The sequence below is a fragment of the Cetorhinus maximus genome, chromosome 22 (genome assembly GCF_964194155.1).
Source record: "Cetorhinus maximus chromosome 22, sCetMax3.hap1.1, whole genome shotgun sequence".
Lineage (NCBI taxonomy): Eukaryota > Metazoa > Chordata > Chondrichthyes > Lamniformes > Cetorhinidae > Cetorhinus > Cetorhinus maximus.
This window is the reverse complement of record NC_135900.1, coordinates 62,260,724-62,281,180: the sequence shown is the minus strand read 5'-3', so window position 1 is coordinate 62,281,180 and position 20,457 is coordinate 62,260,724. Positions and strand designations below refer to the sequence as shown.

The window sequence follows — 20,457 nt, the reverse complement described above, 5'->3', positions numbered from 1 at the left end:
TACTAATATCTATTCCCTGTACAATGTCACAGCAGTAAAAACTGAACCTATTACTGTCACAATCCAAGTGAATGGGAAGCCACTGGTAATGGAGGTAGATACAGGAACCTCAACCACAGTGGTGGGACAGCACACATTTAAATACCTAAGTGGAGGTGCCCAGGCACTGAATCTGGAGCGAACAACGACTCAATAGAAGACATGCACTGCAGAGTCCATACAGGTAAAGGGCAGCACTACAGTACCTGTATCCTATAGGCAACAGACAGCCCAGCTTCCAGTGATCATAGTGACAGGTGAAGGACCTAGTCTTCTGGGCTGAGACTGGTTACAAAGAATTAAACTGAACTGGTCTGAAATATTTCACTTGCGAACAGGAGGAGTTTCTGAACTGCTAGGGGAATACGACTGCATTTTGTCACGAGTTAGGAAAGTTAAAAGGCTTACAAGCAAAAAATATACGTAGATTCTCAGGTGACACCCAGTTTCTTTAAGGCCAGACCTGTGACTTATGCCTTAAAGGAGAAGGTGGATGCAGAACTGTGCTGCTTAGAAAAGCGAGGCATCATCCAACCTGTTAATTTTCGGAATGGGCAATGCCCATGCCCATAGCCCAAGTAATGAAACCTGATCAAACTATACACATTTGTGGAGATTAATAATTAACCATGAGCAAGGCTGCCAAACTAGATAAATATCCTACCCTGAGGATATAAGATTTGTATGCTAAGCTAGCTGGAGGAAAATCCTACACCAAACTGGACGTGAACCACGCATATCAACAGCTAGAGCAGGACTGCACATCTAGAGGGTATGTAACCATCAACACACAAGGGTCTGTATCAATATACACACCTACCCTTTGGAGTATCATCTGCATGTGCAATCTTCCAGAGGACCATGGAAAGTCTATTGCAAGGACTTCCCCGAGTAGTAGTTTACCTAGATAATGTCCTGATGTGACAAACATAATAATTTTCATAATATTTTTCTGCTTTATTAGGAAGTAGGTTTATGGGTGTGATTTCATTACATTTGGAGTCAAGTATACTGCAAGCTTGAAATCATAAAAAGAAGCTAGGTGTTTGACATGCTAATGAGTAAACATGGATGCTGGCTTAGCATGTAAGGTGTGAAGGGAATTTGCATTTTTAGATAGATGAAGGGAGATTTGGATTTCAACGGGATCTTAGTGTGTTTACAACTAACCAGATAATCAAGGCTAAGGAGTGTGTTTATTTTTCCCAAAGGTCACTGACAATATTGGCAACATGAAAGTTTTTATATTATGAGGAAGATACCATTTCAAAGACATATGGAGCAATAGAATTACATATTAAAAAGAGAGAAACCTATATAAAGGAGAATGAAAGGCTGTGTGGGAGAAGGCCATGTAAGATCCAGCAGGAGTGTGTGAAATAGCCTTCAAGAAGCCTCCAGCCATTTGTGCATAAGTCTGCTATGTAAAGTAACTGAAGTTGAAGGAAAACCATTTAGAATTCCACTGTCAAGTGGGTACTGTGTTAACTTGCTGGGTTTCTTTTTATTTTAAATCTATTTGGACTGTTGCCTTAAAGGGTGTGTGTAACTGGGGGTCAGGTCAGTTAGGAATTTTAGGATTTGTTGTAGTAGTAAGTAATTGTATGTGCTTGAAATTTTTTATTTTGTTAATAAATATTTTAATTTAATTTTTTAAAATCTCTAAAGGTTTTGGTGGACTAATTACTTATGGATTCAGTGCACATATCTCATAATAAATACAAATTGCAAAACAATTGTGATAGCATGACCAAGTTTCCCTCGTGGACTTGGCCCAACGGGCACCCATCATCTGCCATGCCATAGCACTGCTCACAGAATCAACGGAAGCCAAACATTTGGCCAACCTAAAAGAGATTTTAAGAAGATTTTTGGAAGCTGGTATACAATTGAAGAAGGAGAAGTATACATCCTAAGTGACAGAAGTCACTTAGGTCATCAAGTGGATGCCAAGGGCTTGCATCCAGTAGAGGAGAAAGTCAGGGAAATCAGACTAGTGTCACTGAACTCAAGTCTTTTTAAAGATTAATTATTATAGTCACTTCTTGCCAAACTTGTCAACAGTGTTATCGTCATGGAATTCACAACAAGAAGCAGCCTTTGTGAAGGTCAAGAAGCTATTATATTCATCATGTCTACTAGTACATTATGAACCATCAAAAGAATTAATATTAACCTGTGATGCATCACCTTACGCTATGGGAACTGCGTTGTCACACAGGATAGAAGACGGCCCCAAAAGACCAATAGGTTATGCCTCCAGAACCCTTTCTGCAGCAGAGAAGGGTCATTCCCAACTAGAAAAGGAAGATTTATCAGTAATATTTGGAGTGAAGAAATTCCACCAGTATCTGCGTGGACGACATTTCACCATAGTGTCGGACCATAAACCATTAATGAGTTTACTCAGTGAGGATAAGGCCATTCTGCCAATAGCCTCAGCAAGAATACAAGGTTGGGCTTTGATATTACCTGCCTATGAGTATAACTTTATGCGCTGTCCTGGTGTGCATATTGCAAATGCAGACGCACTCAGCCGTCACCCCTTACCAGATAGCATTGTACATGCTCCAGTACTACAAGAAGTTGTATTTGTGCTGAATTTTTTGGATTCTTCACCTGAGTGCAAAGCAAATTAGGAATTGGATGAACAGGGATCCGATTTTGTCAAAAGTCTGAGACCTGGTATTGCAAGTATGGCGGAATTCACCAGTGTCCAAAGAGATAAGACCATTCCATACCCGAGAAACAGTTATGTTGTCAAGATGGAAACTTGTGGGGATCAAGCGCTGTCGTCCCTTCACAAGGAAGAGAACCACTCTTGACAGAGCTTCACAGTGCGCATCCAGGCATTTTGAAGATGAAGGTGCTTGTGCGAAGCTATGTCTGGTGGCCAGGCATAGACGGTGACATTGAGAGCATGGTCAAGCACTGTCTCTAGTGTCAACAACAACAGAAGTTGCCTGTTTCAGCTCCACTGTATCCGTGGGAGTGGCCTGGTTGGCCCTGGTTTAGACTACATATTGATTATGTAGGATCATTCTTAGGTACCATGTTTTTATTGATTGTAGATGCACAATCTACATGGATGGATGTGTATGAAGTCAGATCACTGACATCGAGTTCAACTATTGAAAAGCTGCACCAACGTTTTTGTATACATGACCTATCGGAAGTCATCGTTTTGGATAACAGTACAGTCTTTACCAGTACAGAGTTTCAGAGATTCATGAGTTTAAATGGAATCAGACATATTGAAACAGCACCATATCATCCCTCATCAAATGGGTTAGCTGAAAGAGCTGTGCAAACTTTCCAATGTGGAATGAAGAAGTTATCTGAAGATTCTCTAGAACCTCGACTTTCTCGCTTTCTTCTCAATTATCGCATGATTCAACTACGGTTTCAACATAATCCGAATTATTGGTGAAATGCCACCTACGTACAAGGTTAAGTCTGGTGTTTCCAAACTTAGAGGGGAAGGTAGCGAGGAATCAGAGTCATAAAAAATTGAATCATGATATTCATAACAAAGCTTGAAGATTCCATGTAGGAGTCACAGTTTTCGTACAGAATTTTGGAAGTGGACCTTGTTGGGTTCCTGGTACAATTGTCTCAGAAACTGGACTCTTGTCCTTCCAGGTGGAAGTGGAAGGCCGGATTGTTCGAAAACATGTGGATCACCTAAGGAGTGGAGAGACATTCCAACAACTAACTATTTCACCTGTGATTGATGTTAAACCATTAATCCCCAAGGTGACAGATCGACCGAGAATAGACATGTCTGATGTCTCTGTTGAATTGCCTAATCCTGAATTGCCACTTTCTAAGGATGTGCCTGATGTTGCAGTTACTGATCATGTCGATCCAGTGGGAGAATCTAAAGTGGTAGAGCTACGCCGCTCTAACCAAAGTAGAAAACCACCTCAGAGAGACTTAATCTTTAATCGCATGATCTGTGTGTATATATGTATATATTGCTATTTAAAGTATTCTTTGTAAATAGCAAATGTAAAAAAAATAAAAGGGGAGGAATTGTAGTGATTGAAGGTATAACCTTTCCCTACTGCCTTTAGGGCTCACATGATTTTTCTGACGAATGAGCCCTAAGCGCGGGTAATCTTGGGGGTGGAGTTTTCTAGTCGTGGACCTGGTTCAAGCTTGTAGCTTCTAAAAGAGCTCCGTAAATAAAGTTATCTGTTTCAAGTAAGAAACCTGTCCGGTACAGAAAATTCAATACACCACCCCATCAAACACGATCCCGAAACCCACCCCTTCAAACACGATCCCGAAAATCACCCCTTCAAACCAGATTCCGAAACCCACCCCATCAAACACGATCCCGAAACCCACCCCTTCAAACCAGATCCCGAAACCCACCCCTTCAAACCAGATCCCGAAACCCACCCCTTCAAACACGATCCTGAAACCCACTCCTTCAAACACAATCCCGAAACCCACCCCTTCAAACACGATCCCAAAACCCACCCCTTCAAACCAGATCCTGAAACCCACCCCTTCAAACACAATCCCGAAACCCACCCCTTCAAACCAGATCCCGAAACCCACCCCTTCAAACACAATCCCGAAACCCACCCCTTCAAACACGATCCCGAAACCCACCCCTTCAAACCAGATCCCGAAACCCACCCCTTCAAACACAATCCCGAAACCCACCCCTTCAAGCACGATCCCGAAACCCACCCCTTCAAACCAGATCCCGAAACCCACCCCTTCAAACCAGATCCCGAAACCCACCCCTTCAAACACGATCCTGAAACCCACCCCTTCAAACACGATCCCGAAACCCACCCCTTCAAACACGATCCCAAAACCCACCCCTTCAAACCAGATCCCGAAACCCACCCCTTCAAACCAGATCCCGAAACCCACCCCTTCAAACACGATCCCGAAACCCACCCCTTCAAACCAGATCCCGAAACCCACCCCTTCAAACACAATCCCGAAACCCACCCCTTCAAGCACGATCCCGAAACCCACCCCTTCAAACCAGATCCCGAAACCCACCCCTTCAAACCAGATCCCGAAACCCACCCCTTCAAACACGATCCCGAAACCCACCCCTTCAAACCAGATCCCGAAACCCACCCCTTCAAACACAATCCCGAAACCCACCCCTTCAAGCACGATCCCGAAACCCACCCCTTCAAACCAGATCCCGAAACCCACCCCTTCAAACCAGATCCCGAAACCCACCCCTTCAAACACAATCCCGAAACCCACCCCTTCAAACACGATCCCGAAACCCACCCCTTCAAACATGATCCCGAAACCCACCCCTTCAAACACGATCCTGAAACCCACCCCTTCAAACACGATCCTGAAACCCACCCCTTCAAACACGATCCTGAAACCCACCCCTTCAAACCAGATCCTGAAACCCACCCCTTCAAACACGATCCCGAAACCCACCCCTTCAAACACGATCCCGAAACCCACCCCTTCAAACCAGATCCCGAAACCCACCCCTTCAAACCAGATCCCGAAACCCACCCCTTCAAACCAGATCCCGAAACCCACCCCTTCAAACACGATCCCGAAACCCACTCCTTCAAACACGATCCCGAAACCCACCCCTTCAAACCAGATCCCGAAACCCACCCCTTCAAACACAATCCCGAAACCCACCCCTTCAAACACAATCCCGAAACCCACCCCTTCAAACACAATTCCGAAACCCACTCCTTCAAACCAGATTCCGAAACCCACTCCTTCAAACCAGATTCCGAAACCCACTCCTTCAAACCAGATTCCGAAACCCACTCCTTCAAACCAGATTCCGAAACCCACTCCTTCAAACCAGATTCCGAAACCCACTCCTTCAAACCAGATTCCGAAACCCACCCCTTCAAACCAGATCCTGAAACCCACTCCTTCAAACCAGATTCCGAAACCCACTCCTTCAAACCAGATTCCGAAACCCACTCCTTCAAACCAGATTCCGAAACCCACTCCTTCAAACCAGATTCCGAAACCCACCCCTTCAAACCAGATCCCGAAACCCACCCCTTCAAACACAATCCCGAAACCCACTCCTTCAAACCAGATTCCGAAACCCACTCCTTCAAACCAGATCCTGAAACCCACTCCTTCAAACCAGATTCCGAAACCCACTCCTTCAAACCAGATTCCGAAACCCACCCCTTCAAACCAGATCACTATCGAACACACTAATCCTGAACTGATCCCTTCAATGCTCCCCCATCCCAAAACTCCCCCAAGAAACCCACTTCCATTTGAATTATTGTGGGTGAGTGTTTCCCCGGTTACTGCGGCTGAGTGTTTCCCCGGTGACTGCGGGTGAGCGATTCCCCGGTTACTGTGGGTGAGTGTTTCCCCGGTGACTGCGGGTGAGTGTGTCCCCGGTTACTGTGGGTGAGTGTGTCCCCGGTTACTGCGGGCGAGTGTTTCCTGGTCACTGTGTGGTGAGTGTGTCCCTGGTTACTGCGGGTGAGTGTGTCCCCGGTTACTGCGGGTGAGTGTGTCCCCGGTTACTGCGGGTGAGTGTGTCCCCGGTTACTGCGGGTGAGTGTGTCCCCGGTTACTGCGGGTGAGTGTGTCCCCCGTTACTGCGGGTGAGTGTGTCCCCGGTTACTGCGGGTGAGTGTGTCCCCGGTTACTGCGGGTGAGCGATTCCCCGGTTCCTGCGGGTGAGTGTGTCCCCGGTTACTGCGGGTGAGCGATTCCCCGGTTACTGCGGGTGAGTGTGTCCCCGGTTACTGCGGGTGTGTGTGTCCCCGGTTACTGCGGGTGAGCGATTCCCCGGTTACTGCGGGTGAGCGATTCCCTGGTTACTGCGGGTGAGTGTATCCCCGGTTACTGCGGGTGTGTGTGTCCCCGGTTACTGCAGGTGAGCGATTCCCCAGTTACTGTGGGTGAGCGATTCCCCGGTTACTGTGGGTGAGTTTTTCCCTCTTGCTGTGCGGTGAGTGTTTCCCTCCTGCTGTGCGGTGAGTGTTTCCCTCCTGCTGTGCGGTGAGTGTTTTTTGGTTACAGTGCGTGTGTTTCCCAGTTACAGTGCATGAGTGTTTCTCGGTAATTGTGCAGTCAGTGTTTCATGGTTACTGTCGGTAATTTTTTGCCGGGAACCGTGTGCTGAATGTTTCCTGGATATTTTGCTGTGTTATAGGTTACTATGCAGTGATTGTGTACGGTAACTCTATGACCAAATTTAACTGGGTTAATCGCAACTGTTATATTGCAGGAAAATTCTATTGCAAGCCTCATTATCGGCTAGGAGGGCGCGAGGCCAGAAAAAGACCTGCCACACCACCAGCACTAGCCCAGGTACCATCCCAGATTTGGAGTTTATTGATATACAAGGAGTTTCTTTACCGAGATTTAAATGTACAGATTATGTATAGTCGGTGTGTTCCCCATCCTGCTGTGTACAGTCAGTGCGCTCAGCATCCTGCTCTGTACAATCACTGTGTACCCCATCCTGCTCTGTACAGCCACTGGGTGCTCCAGCCTATTGTGTACAGTCAGTGTGCACCCCATCTTGCTGTGTACATTCAATGTGTTCCCCATCCTGCTGTGTACAGTCAGTGTGTTCCCCGCCCTGCTGTGTACATTCAATGTGTTCCCCGCCCTGCTGTGTACATTCAGTGTGTTCCCCATCCTGCTGTGTACAGTCAGTGTGTTCCCCGCCCTGCTGTGTACATTCAATGTGTTCCCCGCCCTGCTGTGTACAGTCAGTGTGTTCCCCGCCCTGCTGTGTACATTCAGTGTGTTCCCCGCCCTGCTGTGTACATTCAGTGTGTTCCCCATCCTGCTGTGTACATTCAGTGTGTTCCCCATCCTGCTGTGTACATTCAGTGTGTTCCCCATTCTGCTGTGTACAGTCACTGTGTTCCCCATCCTGCTGTGTACAGTCAGTGTGCACCCCATCCTGCTGTGTACAGTCAGTGTGCACCCCATCCTGCTGTGTACCGTCAGTGTGCACCCCATCCTGCTGTGTACCGTCAGTGTGATCCCCATCCTGCTGTGTACAGTCAGTGTGCACCCCATCCTGCTGTGTACCGTCAGTGTGATCCCCATCCTGCTGTGTACAGTCAGTGTGTTCTCCATCCTGCTGTCTACAATCAGTGTGTTCTCCATCCTGCTGTCTACAATCAGTGTGTACGCCATTCTGCTGTTTCCAGCCCCTATGTTCCCTTTCGCACTGTATACAGCCCCTGTGTTCCACATCCTGCTACTACAGTCACTGTGCAACCCATTCTGCTGTGTACAGTCAGTGTGTACACATTCCTGCTGTGTAGTCTTTGTGTACACCATCCTGCTGTGTACATTCAATGTGTTCCCCATCCTGCTGTGTACAGTCAGTGTGTTCCCCGCCCTGCTGTGTACATTCAATGTGTTCCCCGCCCTGCTGTGTACATTCAGTGTGTTCCCCATCCTGCTGTGTACAGTCAGTGTGTTCCCCGCCCTGCTGTGTACATTCAATGTGTTCCCCGCCCTGCTGTGTACAGTCAGTGTGTTCCCCGCCCTGCTGTGTACATTCAGTGTGTTCCCCACCCTGCTGTGTACATTCAGTGTGTTCCCCATCCTGCTGTGTACATTCAGTGTGTTCCCCATCCTGCTGTGTACATTCAGTGTGTTCCCCATTCTGCTGTGTACAGTCACTGTGTTCCCCATCCTGCTGTGTACAGTCAGTGTGCACCCCATCCTGCTGTGTACAGTCAGTGTGCACCCCATCCTGCTGTGTACCGTCAGTGTGCACCCCATCCTGCTGTGTACCGTCAGTGTGATCCCCATCCTGCTGTGTACAGTCAGTGTGCACCCCATCCTGCTGTGTACCGTCAGTGTGATCCCCATCCTGCTGTGTACAGTCAGTGTGTTCTCCATCCTGCTGTCTACAATCAGTGTGTTCTCCATCCTGCTGTCTACAATCAGTGTGTACGCCATTCTGCTGTTTCCAGCCCCTATGTTCCCTTTCGCACTGTATACAGCCCCTGTGTTCCACATCCTGCTACTACAGTCACTGTGCAACCCATTCTGCTGTGTACAGTCAGTGTGTACACATTCCTGCTGTGTAGTCTTTGTGTACACCATCCTGCTGTGTACCGTCAGTGTGCTCCCCATCCTGCTGTGTACAGTCAGTGTGCTCCCCATCCTGCTGTGTACAGTCAGTGTCTACCCCATCAATATGTATACAGTTGGTGTGTAACTCATCCTGCTGTCTAGAATCAGTGTGTACACCATTCTGCGGTGTACAGCTCCTGTGTTCTCTTTCGCGCTGTCTACTGCCCCTGTGTTCTGTATCGTGTGTGTACAGCCACTCTGTTCCACATCCTGCTGTGTACAGTCCTTGTGTTCCCCAACCTGCTGTGTACAGCCACCGTGCACCCCAATCTGTGGTGTACAGTCACTGTGTTCCCCAACCTGCGGTGTAAAGTCACTGTGTTCCCCATCCTGCGGTGTACAGTCCTTGTGTGCCCATCCAGCTGTGTACAGTCAGTGTCTTCCCCGTCCCACTCTGTACAGTCAGAGTGTTCCGCATTCTGCTCTGTTCAGTCAGTGTGTTCCCGATGCAGTTGTGTACAGTCAGTGATCCCCACCCTGCTGCGTACAGTCAATGCGTAAGCCATCCTGCTGAGGACAGTCACTGTGTAAACCATCCTTCTGTGTTCAGTCAGTGTGTTCCCCATCCTGCTGTATATAGTCAGTGTGTTCACCATCCTGCAATGTGTTGACAGTGTACCCCATATTGCAGTGTGTTGTCAGTGTGTTCCCCATTCTGCTGTGTGTTGTCAGTGTATTCCCCATCTTGCTGTGTACAGTCGGTGTGTTCGCCATCCTGCTATGTACAGTCAGTTTGTACCCCATCCTGCTATGTACAGTCAATGTGTTCCCCATCTTGCTCTGTACAGTCACTGTGTACCGCATCCTGCTGTGTACAGTCACTGTGTACCGCATCCTGCTGTGTACAGTCACTGTGTACCGCATCCTGCTGTGTACAGTCACTGTGTACCTCATTCTGCTGTGTACAGTCAGTGTGTTCCCCATCCTGCTGTGTACAGCCAGTGTTTTCCCTAAGTTGCTAAGTGCAGTCAGTGTGTTCCCCATCCTGCTGTGTACTGTTAGCGTGTTCCCCATCATGCTGTGTACAGTCAATGTGTTCCCATTCCTGCAGTGTACAGTCGGTGTGATCCCCATCCTGCTGTGTACAGTGTGTTCCCTATCCTGCAGTGCACAGTCAGTGTGATCCCCATCCTGCTGTGTACAGTGTGTTCCCTATCCTGCGGTGTGTAGTTGCTGTGTAAGCTGCCCTGCTGCATACAGTCACTATACCCCATTCTATTGAGGACAGTCTCTGTGTACCTCATCCTGCTGTGTGCAACCCTTGGGTGCCCATCCAGCTGTGTACAGTCAGTGTTCCCCATCCTGCTGCGTACAGTCACTATGTACCCCATCCTGCTGCATACAGTCACTGTGTACCCCATCCAGCTGTGTACAGCCCTTGTGTGCTCATCCACCTGTGTACAGTCAGTGTCTTTCCCGTCCTGCTCTGTAACAGTCAGAGTGTTCCACATTCTGCTCTGTTCAGTCAGTGTGTCCCCGATCCAGTTGTGTACAGTCAGTGATCCCCACCCTGCTGCGTACAGTCACTGCGTACCCCATCCTGCTGCATACAGTCACTGTGTACCCCATCCTTCTGTGTTCAGTCAGTTATGTTCCCCATCCTGCTGTATACAGTCAGTGTGTTCCCCATCCTGCAGTGTGTTGACAGTGTACCCCATCTTGCAGTGTGTTGTCAGTGTGTTCCCCATCTTGCTGTGTACAGTGGATGTGTTCACCATCCTGCTGTATACATTCAGTGTGTTCCCTATCCTGCTGTGCACAGCCAGTGTTTTCTCCAACTTGATGTATACAGTCAGTGTGTTCCCCAACTTGCTGTGTACAGTCAGTGTGTACCCCATCCAGCTGTGTACAGTCGGTGTGATCCTCATCCTGCTGTGTACAGTCGGTGTGATCCTCATCCCGCTGTGTACAGTGTGTTCCCAATCCTGCGCTGTGTAAGCCATCCTGCTGCATACAGTCACTGTGTACCCCATACTACTGAGGACAGTCTCTGTGTACCCCATCCAGCTGTGTAGAGTCAGTGTCTTCCCCGTCCTGCTCTGTACAGACAAAGTGTTCCCCATTCTGCACTGTACAGTCAGTGTTTTCCCTAACTTGCTGTGTACAGTCGGTGTGTTCCCCATCCTGCTGCATGCAGCCACTATGTACCCCATCCTACTGAGGACAGTCTCTGTGTACCCCATCCAGCTGTATAGAGTCAGTGTCTTCCCCGTCCTTCTCTGTACAAAGTGTTAGCCATTCTGCACTGTACAGTCAGTGTGTTCCCGATCCTGCTGTGTACAGTCAGTGTGTTCCCCATCCTACTGAGTGCAGGCAGTGTGTTCCCCATCCTGCTGTGTACAGTCAGTGTGTTCCCCATCCTACTGAGTGCAGGCAGTGTGTTCCCCATCCTGCTGTGTACAGTCAGTGTGTTCCCCATCCTACTGAGTGCAGGCAGTGTGTTCCCCATCCTGCTGTGTACAGTCAGTGTGTTCCCCATCCTGCTGAGTGCAGGCAGTGTGTTCCCCATCCAGCTGTGTGGTGTCAGTGTCTTCCCCGTCCTTCTCTGTACAGACAAAGTGTTAGCCATTCTGCACTGTACAGTGTGTTCCCGATCCTGCTGTATACAGTCACCGTGTACCCCATCCTATTGAGGACAGTCTCTGTGTACCCCATCCTGCTGTGTACAGCCCTTGGGTGCCCATCCAGCTGTGTACAGTCAGTGTCTTCCCCGTCCTGCTCTGTACAGTCAGAGTGTTCCACATTCTGCTCTGTTCAGTCAGTGTGTTCCCGATCCAGTTGTGTACAGTCAGTGATCCCCACCCTGCAGTGTGTTGTCAGTGTGTTCCCCATCCTGCAGTGTGTTGTCAGTGTGTTCCCCATCCTGCGGTGCACAGTCAGTGTCTTCCCCATCCTGCTGCATACATCCACTGTGTACCCCATCCTACTGAGGACAGTCTCTGTGTGCCCATCCAGCTGTGTACAGTCAGTGTCTTCCCCGTCCTGCTCTGTACAGTCAGAGTGTTCCACATTCTGCTCTGTTCAGTCAGTGTGTTCCCCATTCTGCTCTGTACAGTTAGTGTGTTCCCAATCCTGCTGTGTGCAGCCATTGTGTACCCATCCTGCTGTGTACAGTCAGTGTGTACCCCATCCTGCTGTGTACAATCAGTGTGTTTCCCATCCTGCTGTGTACAATCAGTGTGTTTCCCATCCTGCTGTGTACAATCAGTGTGTTTCCCATCCTGGAAAAACTCAGCAGGTCTGGCAGCATTGGCGGAGAAGAAAAAAGTTGACGTTTCGAGTCCTCATGACCCTTCAACAGAACTGTTCTGTTGAAGGGTCATGAGGACTTGAAACGTCAACTTTTTTCTTCTCCGCCGATGCTGCCAGACCTGCTGAGTTTTTCCAGGTAATTCTGTTTTTGTTTTGTATTTCCAGCATCAGCAGTTATTTGTTTTTATCTCTGTGTTTCCCATCCTGCTGTATACATTCAGTGTGTTCCCTATCCTGCCTTGTACAGTCAGTGTTTTCCCCAACTTGATGTATACAGTCAGTGTGTTCCCCAACTTGCTGTCTTCAGTCAGTTATGTTCCCCATCCTGCTGTATACAATCAGTGTGTTCCCCATCCTGCAGTGTTCACAGTGTACCCCATCCCAGTGTGTTGTTAGCTTGTTCCCCATCCTGCTGTGTACAGTCAGTGTGTTCCCCAACCTGCTGCATACAGCCATTGTATACCCCATCCTACTGAGGACAGTCTCTGTGTACCCCATCCTGCTTTGTACAGCCCTTGTGTGCCATCTAGCTGTGTACAGTCAGTGTCTTCCCCGTCCTGCTGTGTACAGTCAGTGTGTTCCCCGTCCTGCTCTGTACAGTTAGTGTGTTCCCCGTCCTGCTGTGTACAGTCAGTGTCTTCCCCGTCCTGCTCTGTATAGTTAGTGTGTTCCCCGTCCTGCTGTGTACAGTCAGTGTGTTCCCCATCCTGCTCTGTACAGTCAGTGTGTTCTCCGTCCTGCTCTGTACAGTTAGTGTGTTCCCAATCCTGCTGTGTACAGCCGTTGTGTACCCATCCTGCTCTGTACAGTCAGTGTGTACCCCATCCTGCTCTGTACAGTCAGCGTGCTCCCCATCCTGCGGTGTACAGTCAGTGTCTTCCCCATCCTGCTGCATACAGCCATTGTATACCCCATCTTACTGAGGACAGTCTCTGTGTATCCCACCCTGCTGTGTACAGCCCTTGTGTGCCCATTCAGCTTTGTACAGTCAGTGTCTTCCCCGTCCTGCTTTGTACAGTCAGTGTGTTCCCTGTCCTGCTATGTACAGTCAGTGTATTCTCCGTCCTGCACTGTACAGTTAGTGTGTTCCCAATCCTGCTGTGTACAGCCGTTGTGTGCCCATCCTGCTGTTTACAGTTACTGTGTATCCGATCCTGCTGTGTACAGTCAGTGTGTTTCCCATCCTGCTGTATACATTCAGTGTGTTCCCTATCCTGCTGTGTACAGTGTTTTCTCCAACTTGATGTATACAGTCAGTGTGTTCCCTCACTTGCTGTGTACAGTCAGTGTGTACCCTATCCAGCTGTGTACAGTCAGTGTGTTCCCCAACTTGCTGTGTACAGTCGGTGTGTTCGCCATTCTGCTGTGTACAGTCAGTGTGTTCCCCATCCTGCTGTGTACAGTCAGCATGTTCCCCATCCTGCTCTCTACAGTCAGCATGTTCCCGATCCTGCTGTGTACAGTCGGTGTGTTCGCCATCCAGCTGTGTACAGTCAATGTGTTCCCCATCCTGCCGTGTACAGTCACCGTGTTACCCATCCTGCGGTGTAGAGTCGCTGGGTATCCCATCCTGCTGTGTACAGCCCTTGTGTGCCCATCCAGCTATGTACAGTCAGTGTCTTCCCCGTCCTACTCTGTGCAGTCAGTGTGTTCCCTGTCCTCCTCTGTACAGTTCGTGTGTTCTCCGACCTGCTCTGTGTAGTTAGTGTGCTCCCAATCCTGCTGTGTTCAGCCGTTGTGTACCCGTCCAGCTTTGTACAGTCAGTGTTTTCCCCAACTTGCTGTGTACAGTTGGTGTGTACCCCATCCTGCTGTGTATAGTCAGTGTGTTCCCCATACTGTTGTGTGCAGTCAGCGTGTTCCCCGTCCTGCTGTGTACAGTGTGTTCCCCATCCTGCGCTGTGTAGTTGCTGTGTAAGCCATCCTGCTGCATACAGTCAGTGTGTTCCCCATCCTACTGAGGACAGTCTCTGTGTACCCCATCTTGCTGTGTACAGCCCTTGTCTGCCCATCCAGCTGTGTACAGTCAGTGTCTTCCCTGTCCTGCTCTGTACAGTCAAAGTGTTCCCCATTCTGTACTGTACAGTCAGTGTGTTCCCGATGCTGCTGTGTACAGTCAGAGTGTTCCACATACTGCACTGGACAGTCAGTGTGTTCCCGATCCTGCTGCGTACAGTCACTGTGTACCCCATCCTGCTGTGTACACCCCTTATGCAACCATACAGTTGTGTACCGTCAGTGTCTTCCCTGTCCTACTCTGTACAGTCAGTGTTCCCTGTCCTGCTGTATACATTCAGTGTGTTCACTATCCTGCTGTGTACAGTGTTTTCTCCAACTTGATGTATACCGTCAGTGTTTTCCCCAGATTGACGCATACAGTCAGTGCGTTCCCTAACTTGCCGTGTACAGTCAGTGTGTTCCCCATCCTGCTGTGCACAGTCACCGTGTACGGCATCCTGCTGTGTACAGTCGGTGTGATCCCCATCCTGCTGTGTACAGCGAGTTCCCCATCCTGCGCTGTGTAGTCACTGGTAAGCCATCCTGCTGCATACAGTCACTGTGTACCCCATCCTACTGAGGACAGTCTCTGTGTACCCCTTCCTGCTGTGTACAGTCCTTGTGTGCCCATCCAACTGTGCACAGTCAGTGTCTTCCCCGTCCTGCTCTGTACAGTCAGTGTTTCACATTCTGCTCTGTTAAGTCAGTGTGTTACCAATCCAGTTGTGTACAGTCAGTGATCCACATCCTGATGCGTACAGTCACTGTGTACCCCATCCTGCTGCATACAGTCACTGTGTAACCCATCCTGCTGTGTACAGTTGGTGTGTTCACCATCCTGCTGTGTACAGTCAGCATGCTCCCCATCCTGCTATCTACAGTCAGTGTGTTCCCGATCCTGCTGTGTACAGTCAGTGTTCCCCACCCTGCTGTGTTCAGTCAGTGTTCCCCACCCTGCTGTGTACAGTCAGTGTTCCCCATCCTGCGGAGTACAGTCACCGTGTTCCCCATCCTGCAGTGTACAGTCACCATATTCCCCATCCTGCTGTGTACAGTCAGTGTGTTCCCAATCCTGCTGTGTACAGGCAGTATGTTCCCCATCCTGCGGTGTACAGTCATCGCGCACCGCATCCTGCTGTGTACAGTCACTGTGTACCCCATCCTGCTGTGTGCTGTCAGTGTGTTCCACGTTCTGCTGTGTACAGTCAGTGTTTTCCCCAACTTGATGTATACAGTCAGTGTGTTCCCTAACTTGCTGTGTACAGTCAGTGTGAACCCCATCCAGCTGTGTACAGTCACCGTGTACCGCATTCTGCTGTGTACAGTCACTGTGTACCCCATCCTGCTGTGTGCTGTCAGTGTGTTCCACGTTCTGCTGTGTACAGTCAGTGTTTTCCCCAACTTGATGTATATAGTCAGTGTGTTCCCTAACTTGCTGTGTACAGTCAGTGTGAACCCCATCCAGCTGTGTACAGTCACTGTGTTCCCCATCTTGCTATGTGCAATCCGTGTGTTCCCCATCCTGCTGTGTACAGTGTGTTCCCCATCCTGTGGTGTACAGTCAATGTGTTCCCCATCCTGTGGTGTACAGTCATCCTGTGGTGTACAGTCACCCTGTTCCCCATCCTGCCGTGTACATTCATCGTGTTCCCCATCCTGCCGTGTACAGTCACCGTGTTCCCCATCCTACCGTGTACAGTCACCGTGTTCTCCATCCTGCCATGTACAGTCACCGTGTTCCCCATCCTGCTGTGTACAGTCAGAGTGTTCCCCATCCTGCTGTGTACAGTCAGTGTGTTCCCCATCCTGCTGTGTACAGTCAGTGTGTTCCCCGTCCTGCTGTGTACAGTCAGTGTTCCCCATCCTGCTGTGTACAGTCAGTGTGTTCCCCGTCCTGCTGTGTACGATCAGTGCGTTGCGCGCCCTGCTGTGTACAGACAGCGTGTTCCACAACCTGCTGTGTATAGTCGGTGTGTTCCACAACCTGCTGTGTACAGTCGGTGTGTTCCACAACCTGCTGTGTACAGTCGGTGTGTTCCACAACCTGCTGTGTACAGTCGGTGTGTTCCACAACCTGCTGTGTACAGTCGGTGTGTTCCACAACCTGCTGTGTACAGTCGGTGCGTTCCACAACCTGCTGTGTACAGTCAGTGTGTTTCCCATCCTGCTGTGTACAGTCAGTGTGCTCCCCATCCTGCTCTGTACAGTCAGTGCCCACCCCATCAATATGTATACAGTCATTGCATACCCCATCCTGCTGTCTAGAGTCAGTGTGTACGCCATTCCGCTGTGTACACACCTTGTTTTCCCTTTCACGCTGTCTACTGCCCCTATGTCCTGTATCATGTATGTACAGCCACATCATGCTCTGTACATTCACTGTGTACCCCATCCTGCTGTGTACAGTCACTGTGTACCCCAACCTACTGAGGACAGTCACTGTGTAACCCATCCTGCTGTGTACAGTCAGTGTGTTCCTGATCCTGCTGTGTACAGTCAGTGTGTTCCCCATCCTGCTGTGTACAGTCAGTGTATTCCCCATCCTGCAGTGTGCAGTCGCTGTGCACTACATCCTACTGTGGACAGTCACTATGTACGCCATCCTGATGTGTAGAGCCCTTGTATACCTATCCAGCTGTGTACAGTCAGTGTGTTCCCCGTCCTGTGTACAGTCACTGCATTCCCCATCCTGCTGCATACAGTCACTGTGTTCCCCATTCTGTTGTGTACAGTCAGTGTGTTCCCCGTCCTGCTGTGTACAGTCAGTGTGTTCCACAACCTGCTGTGTACAGTCAGTGTGTTCCCCATCCTGCCGTGTACAGGCAGTTCGTTCCACAACCTGCTGTGTACAGTCAGTGCGTTATACAAACAGCTGTGTACAGTCGGTGCGTTCCACAACCTGCTCTGTACAGTCGGTGCGTTCCACAACCTGCTGCGTACAGTCAGTGTGTTCCCCATCATGCTGTGTACAGTCAGTGTGTTCCCCATCCTGTTGTGTACAGTCAGTGTGTTCCCCATCCTCCTGTGTATATTCAGTGTGTTCCCCATCCCGCTGTGTACAGTCAGTGTGTTCCCCGTCCTGCTGTGTACAGTCAGTGTGTTCCACAACCTGCTGTGTACAGTCAGCGTGTTCCCCGTCCTGCTGTGTACAGTCAATGCGTTACACAGCCTGCTGTGTACAGTCGGTGCGTTCTACAATCTGTTCTGTACAGTCTGTGCGTTCCATAACCTGCTGTATACAGTGTTTTCCCCATCTTGCTGTATACAGTCAATGTGTTCCCCATCCTACTATGCACAGTCAGTGTGTTCCGCATCCTGCTGTGCTCAGTCAGTGTGTTCCCCATTCTGCTGTGTGCAGTCAATGTGTTCCCCATCCTGCTGTGTACAGTCACTGTGTACCCCATCCTGCTGTGTATAGTCACTGTGTTCCCCATTCTGCTGTGTACAGTCACTGTGTTCCCCATTCTGCTGTGTACAGTCAGCGTGTTCCCCATCCTGCTGTGTACAGTCAGCGTGTTCCCCAGCCTGCTGTGTGCAGTCAGTGTGTTCCCCATCCTGCTGTGTGCAGTCAGTGTGTTCCCCATCCTGCTGTGTACAGTCAGTGTGTTCCCCAGCCTGCTGTGTGCAGTCAGTGTGTTCCCCATCCTGCTGTGTGCAGTCAGTGTGTTCCACATCCTGCTGTGTACATTCAGTGTGTTCCCCATCCTGCTGTGTACAGTCAGTGTGTTCCCCATCCTGCTGTGTGTAGTCAGTGTGTTCCACATCTTGCTGTGTACAGTCAGTGTGTTCCCCAGCCTGCTGTGTGCAGTCAGTGTGTTCCCCATCCTGCTGTGTGCAGTCAGTGTGTTCCCCATCCTGCTGTGTGCAGTCAGTGTGTTCCCCATCCTGCTGTGTACAGTCAGTGTGTTCCCCATCCTGCTGTGTACAGTCAGTGTGTTCCCCATCCTGCTGTGTGCTGTCAGTGTATTCCCCATCCTGCTGTGTGCAGTCAGTGTGTTCCCCGTCCTGCTGTGTACAGCCAGTGTGTTCCCCATCCTGCTGTGTACAGTCAGTGTGTTCCCCGTCCTACTGTGTACAGCCAGTGTGTTCCCCATTCTGCTGTGTACAGTCAGTGTGTTCCCCATCCTGCTGTGTACAGCCAGTGTGTTCCCCATCCTGCTGTGTACAGTCAGTGTGTTCCCCATCCTGCTGTGTACAGCCGTTGTGTACCCATCCAGCTGTGTGCAGTCAGTGTGTTCCCCATCCTGCTGTGTGCAGTCAGTGTGTTCCCCATCCTGCTGTGTACAGCCGTTGTGTACCCATCCAGCTGTGTGCAGTCAGTGTGTTCCCCATCCTGCTGTGTACAGCCAGTATGTTCCCCATTCTGCTGTGTGCAGTCAGTGTGTTCCCCATCCTGCTGTGTACAGCCAGTGTGTTCCCCATCCTGCTGTGTGCAGTCAGTGTGTTCCCCATCCTGCTGTGTGCAGTCAGTGTGTTCCCCATCCTGCTGTGTACAGTCAGTGTGTTCCCCATCCTGCTGTGTACATTCAATGTGTTCCCCATCCTGCTGTGTACAGTCAATGTGTTCCCCATCTTGCTGTGTACAGTCAATGCGTTCCCTATCCTGCTGTGTGCAGTCAGTGTGTTCCAGTGTGCAGTATTACGTTGGTGTGGACAATACTATGTCCTGTGCGCAGTCATTGCTCAATAACCTGTTTCGCACTATCTTGTGCCCATTTGCTTCCTGTTGTTCCAGGAGAGGATTTCTCCTCCTCCACCGCCGACTATGAATCCGGTTGAAATGACTGACACCAAGGTTCAATACACTGAGGAAGCCGCAGGTAGATGTTGTGCTCTTCTTGACAATGACTGGATTCCTTTCCCCCTGAAGGGCCACGTTGCTAGACTGTGCGTTGAGATGAACCGATGGATTTATGAGTCCATAGGCTCCACAGATTCAGAATACTAGGGAAGGGAGTCCGCAGGGCAACCTCCTATTCCTACACCTCCATCTTCTCCTGCCGCTTCTAAGCACTGATGCTGAGAGATCTTGCAATGGGATTCAGAATTCCGAAGATCAGTATTCCCGTTCCTGTAAATCAGATCAGACCTGCTGTTACAAAGACTTTTTGATGTTCAGACCCTCTTTCCCTCATGCTGCAGTACATTCCATCAGGACTGACCCCCTCAAACTCAAATGTGTTTATTAATCTGCTGTTTCCCTATCCGCTCATCCATAAGCTCCTCAGTTAATTCACTGCCCACCTCCTGGCAACCCTTCCTCAATCAATTTTTTAAACTACACTTACACAAGTTGTGCTTGTATTAGGAGATGGACCATCCTGACCGCTCTTCAACAGTCAAACAGCTGCTCAAATAAATCTCCTACCTCCACTTTGGGTCCGGCTGGCATGCTTAAGGTGTTAGTAGTGACTTTTAGCAAGACCTCACCAACAGCACTGTCAATCTAATTGCTTCATTAAGACATTAATTCATTCATATGGCAATTTCACTTCCAATATCATTAGGAAGATATGCAGCCATTAACTGCCAGAGCTCCTAAAGTGAGTGAGCTGAATTCATATCAGCAACAGACATAACCATTATAACATTGAGTGACTGGACCTACAGTATAATGTGACAGGTCAGATCCACAGACATGGGGACTGATGTTGATCCAGTAATGCATTGATTGTGCATCCAGTAGCACAGTTGGGGTAAATTATCCTGGCAACTGAATGGGATCCAGTAATGCAGTGATCAGTGACTATCTAGCAACAATGTGACTCGTGAAACAGTGATGCAATAACTGATGGGGATCCAGTCATTTGGGGATCAATGGGGTACAGTGACATGGAGACAAATGGAGAACCAGTTGTGGTGCAAGGATTGATGGGGATCCAGTGACACAGCAACCGATGGGGATCCAATGACATAGTGACTGGTAGGGATCCAGTGACACTATAACTTAAGATACAGAGATGCAGGAACATAAGGGGATCCAATAGCATGCTGACCAATGGAGGTCCAGTGATTCAGCAATCAATGGTGACATGACGGTGGTTGAATGGGGACCCAGTGACA

General features: G+C 49.4%; 1 protein-coding gene across 5 annotated transcripts in view; it reads left to right on the top strand.

Annotated features, from left to right (window-relative positions):
* mical3a (microtubule associated monooxygenase, calponin and LIM domain containing 3a) overlaps positions 1-20,457 on the top strand; it is a 301,509-nt gene that overhangs the window by 168,755 nt on the left and 112,297 nt on the right. For all 5 annotated transcript variants that reach the window (XM_078568426.1, XM_078568423.1, XM_078568427.1 and 2 more), the window contains exons 17-18: positions 7,265-7,347; positions 19,130-19,214. In XM_078568426.1, coding sequence (XP_078424552.1) covers positions 7,265-7,347; positions 19,130-19,214 — 168 coding nt within the window. The remainder of the gene's footprint in view (positions 1-7,264; positions 7,348-19,129; positions 19,215-20,457) is intronic.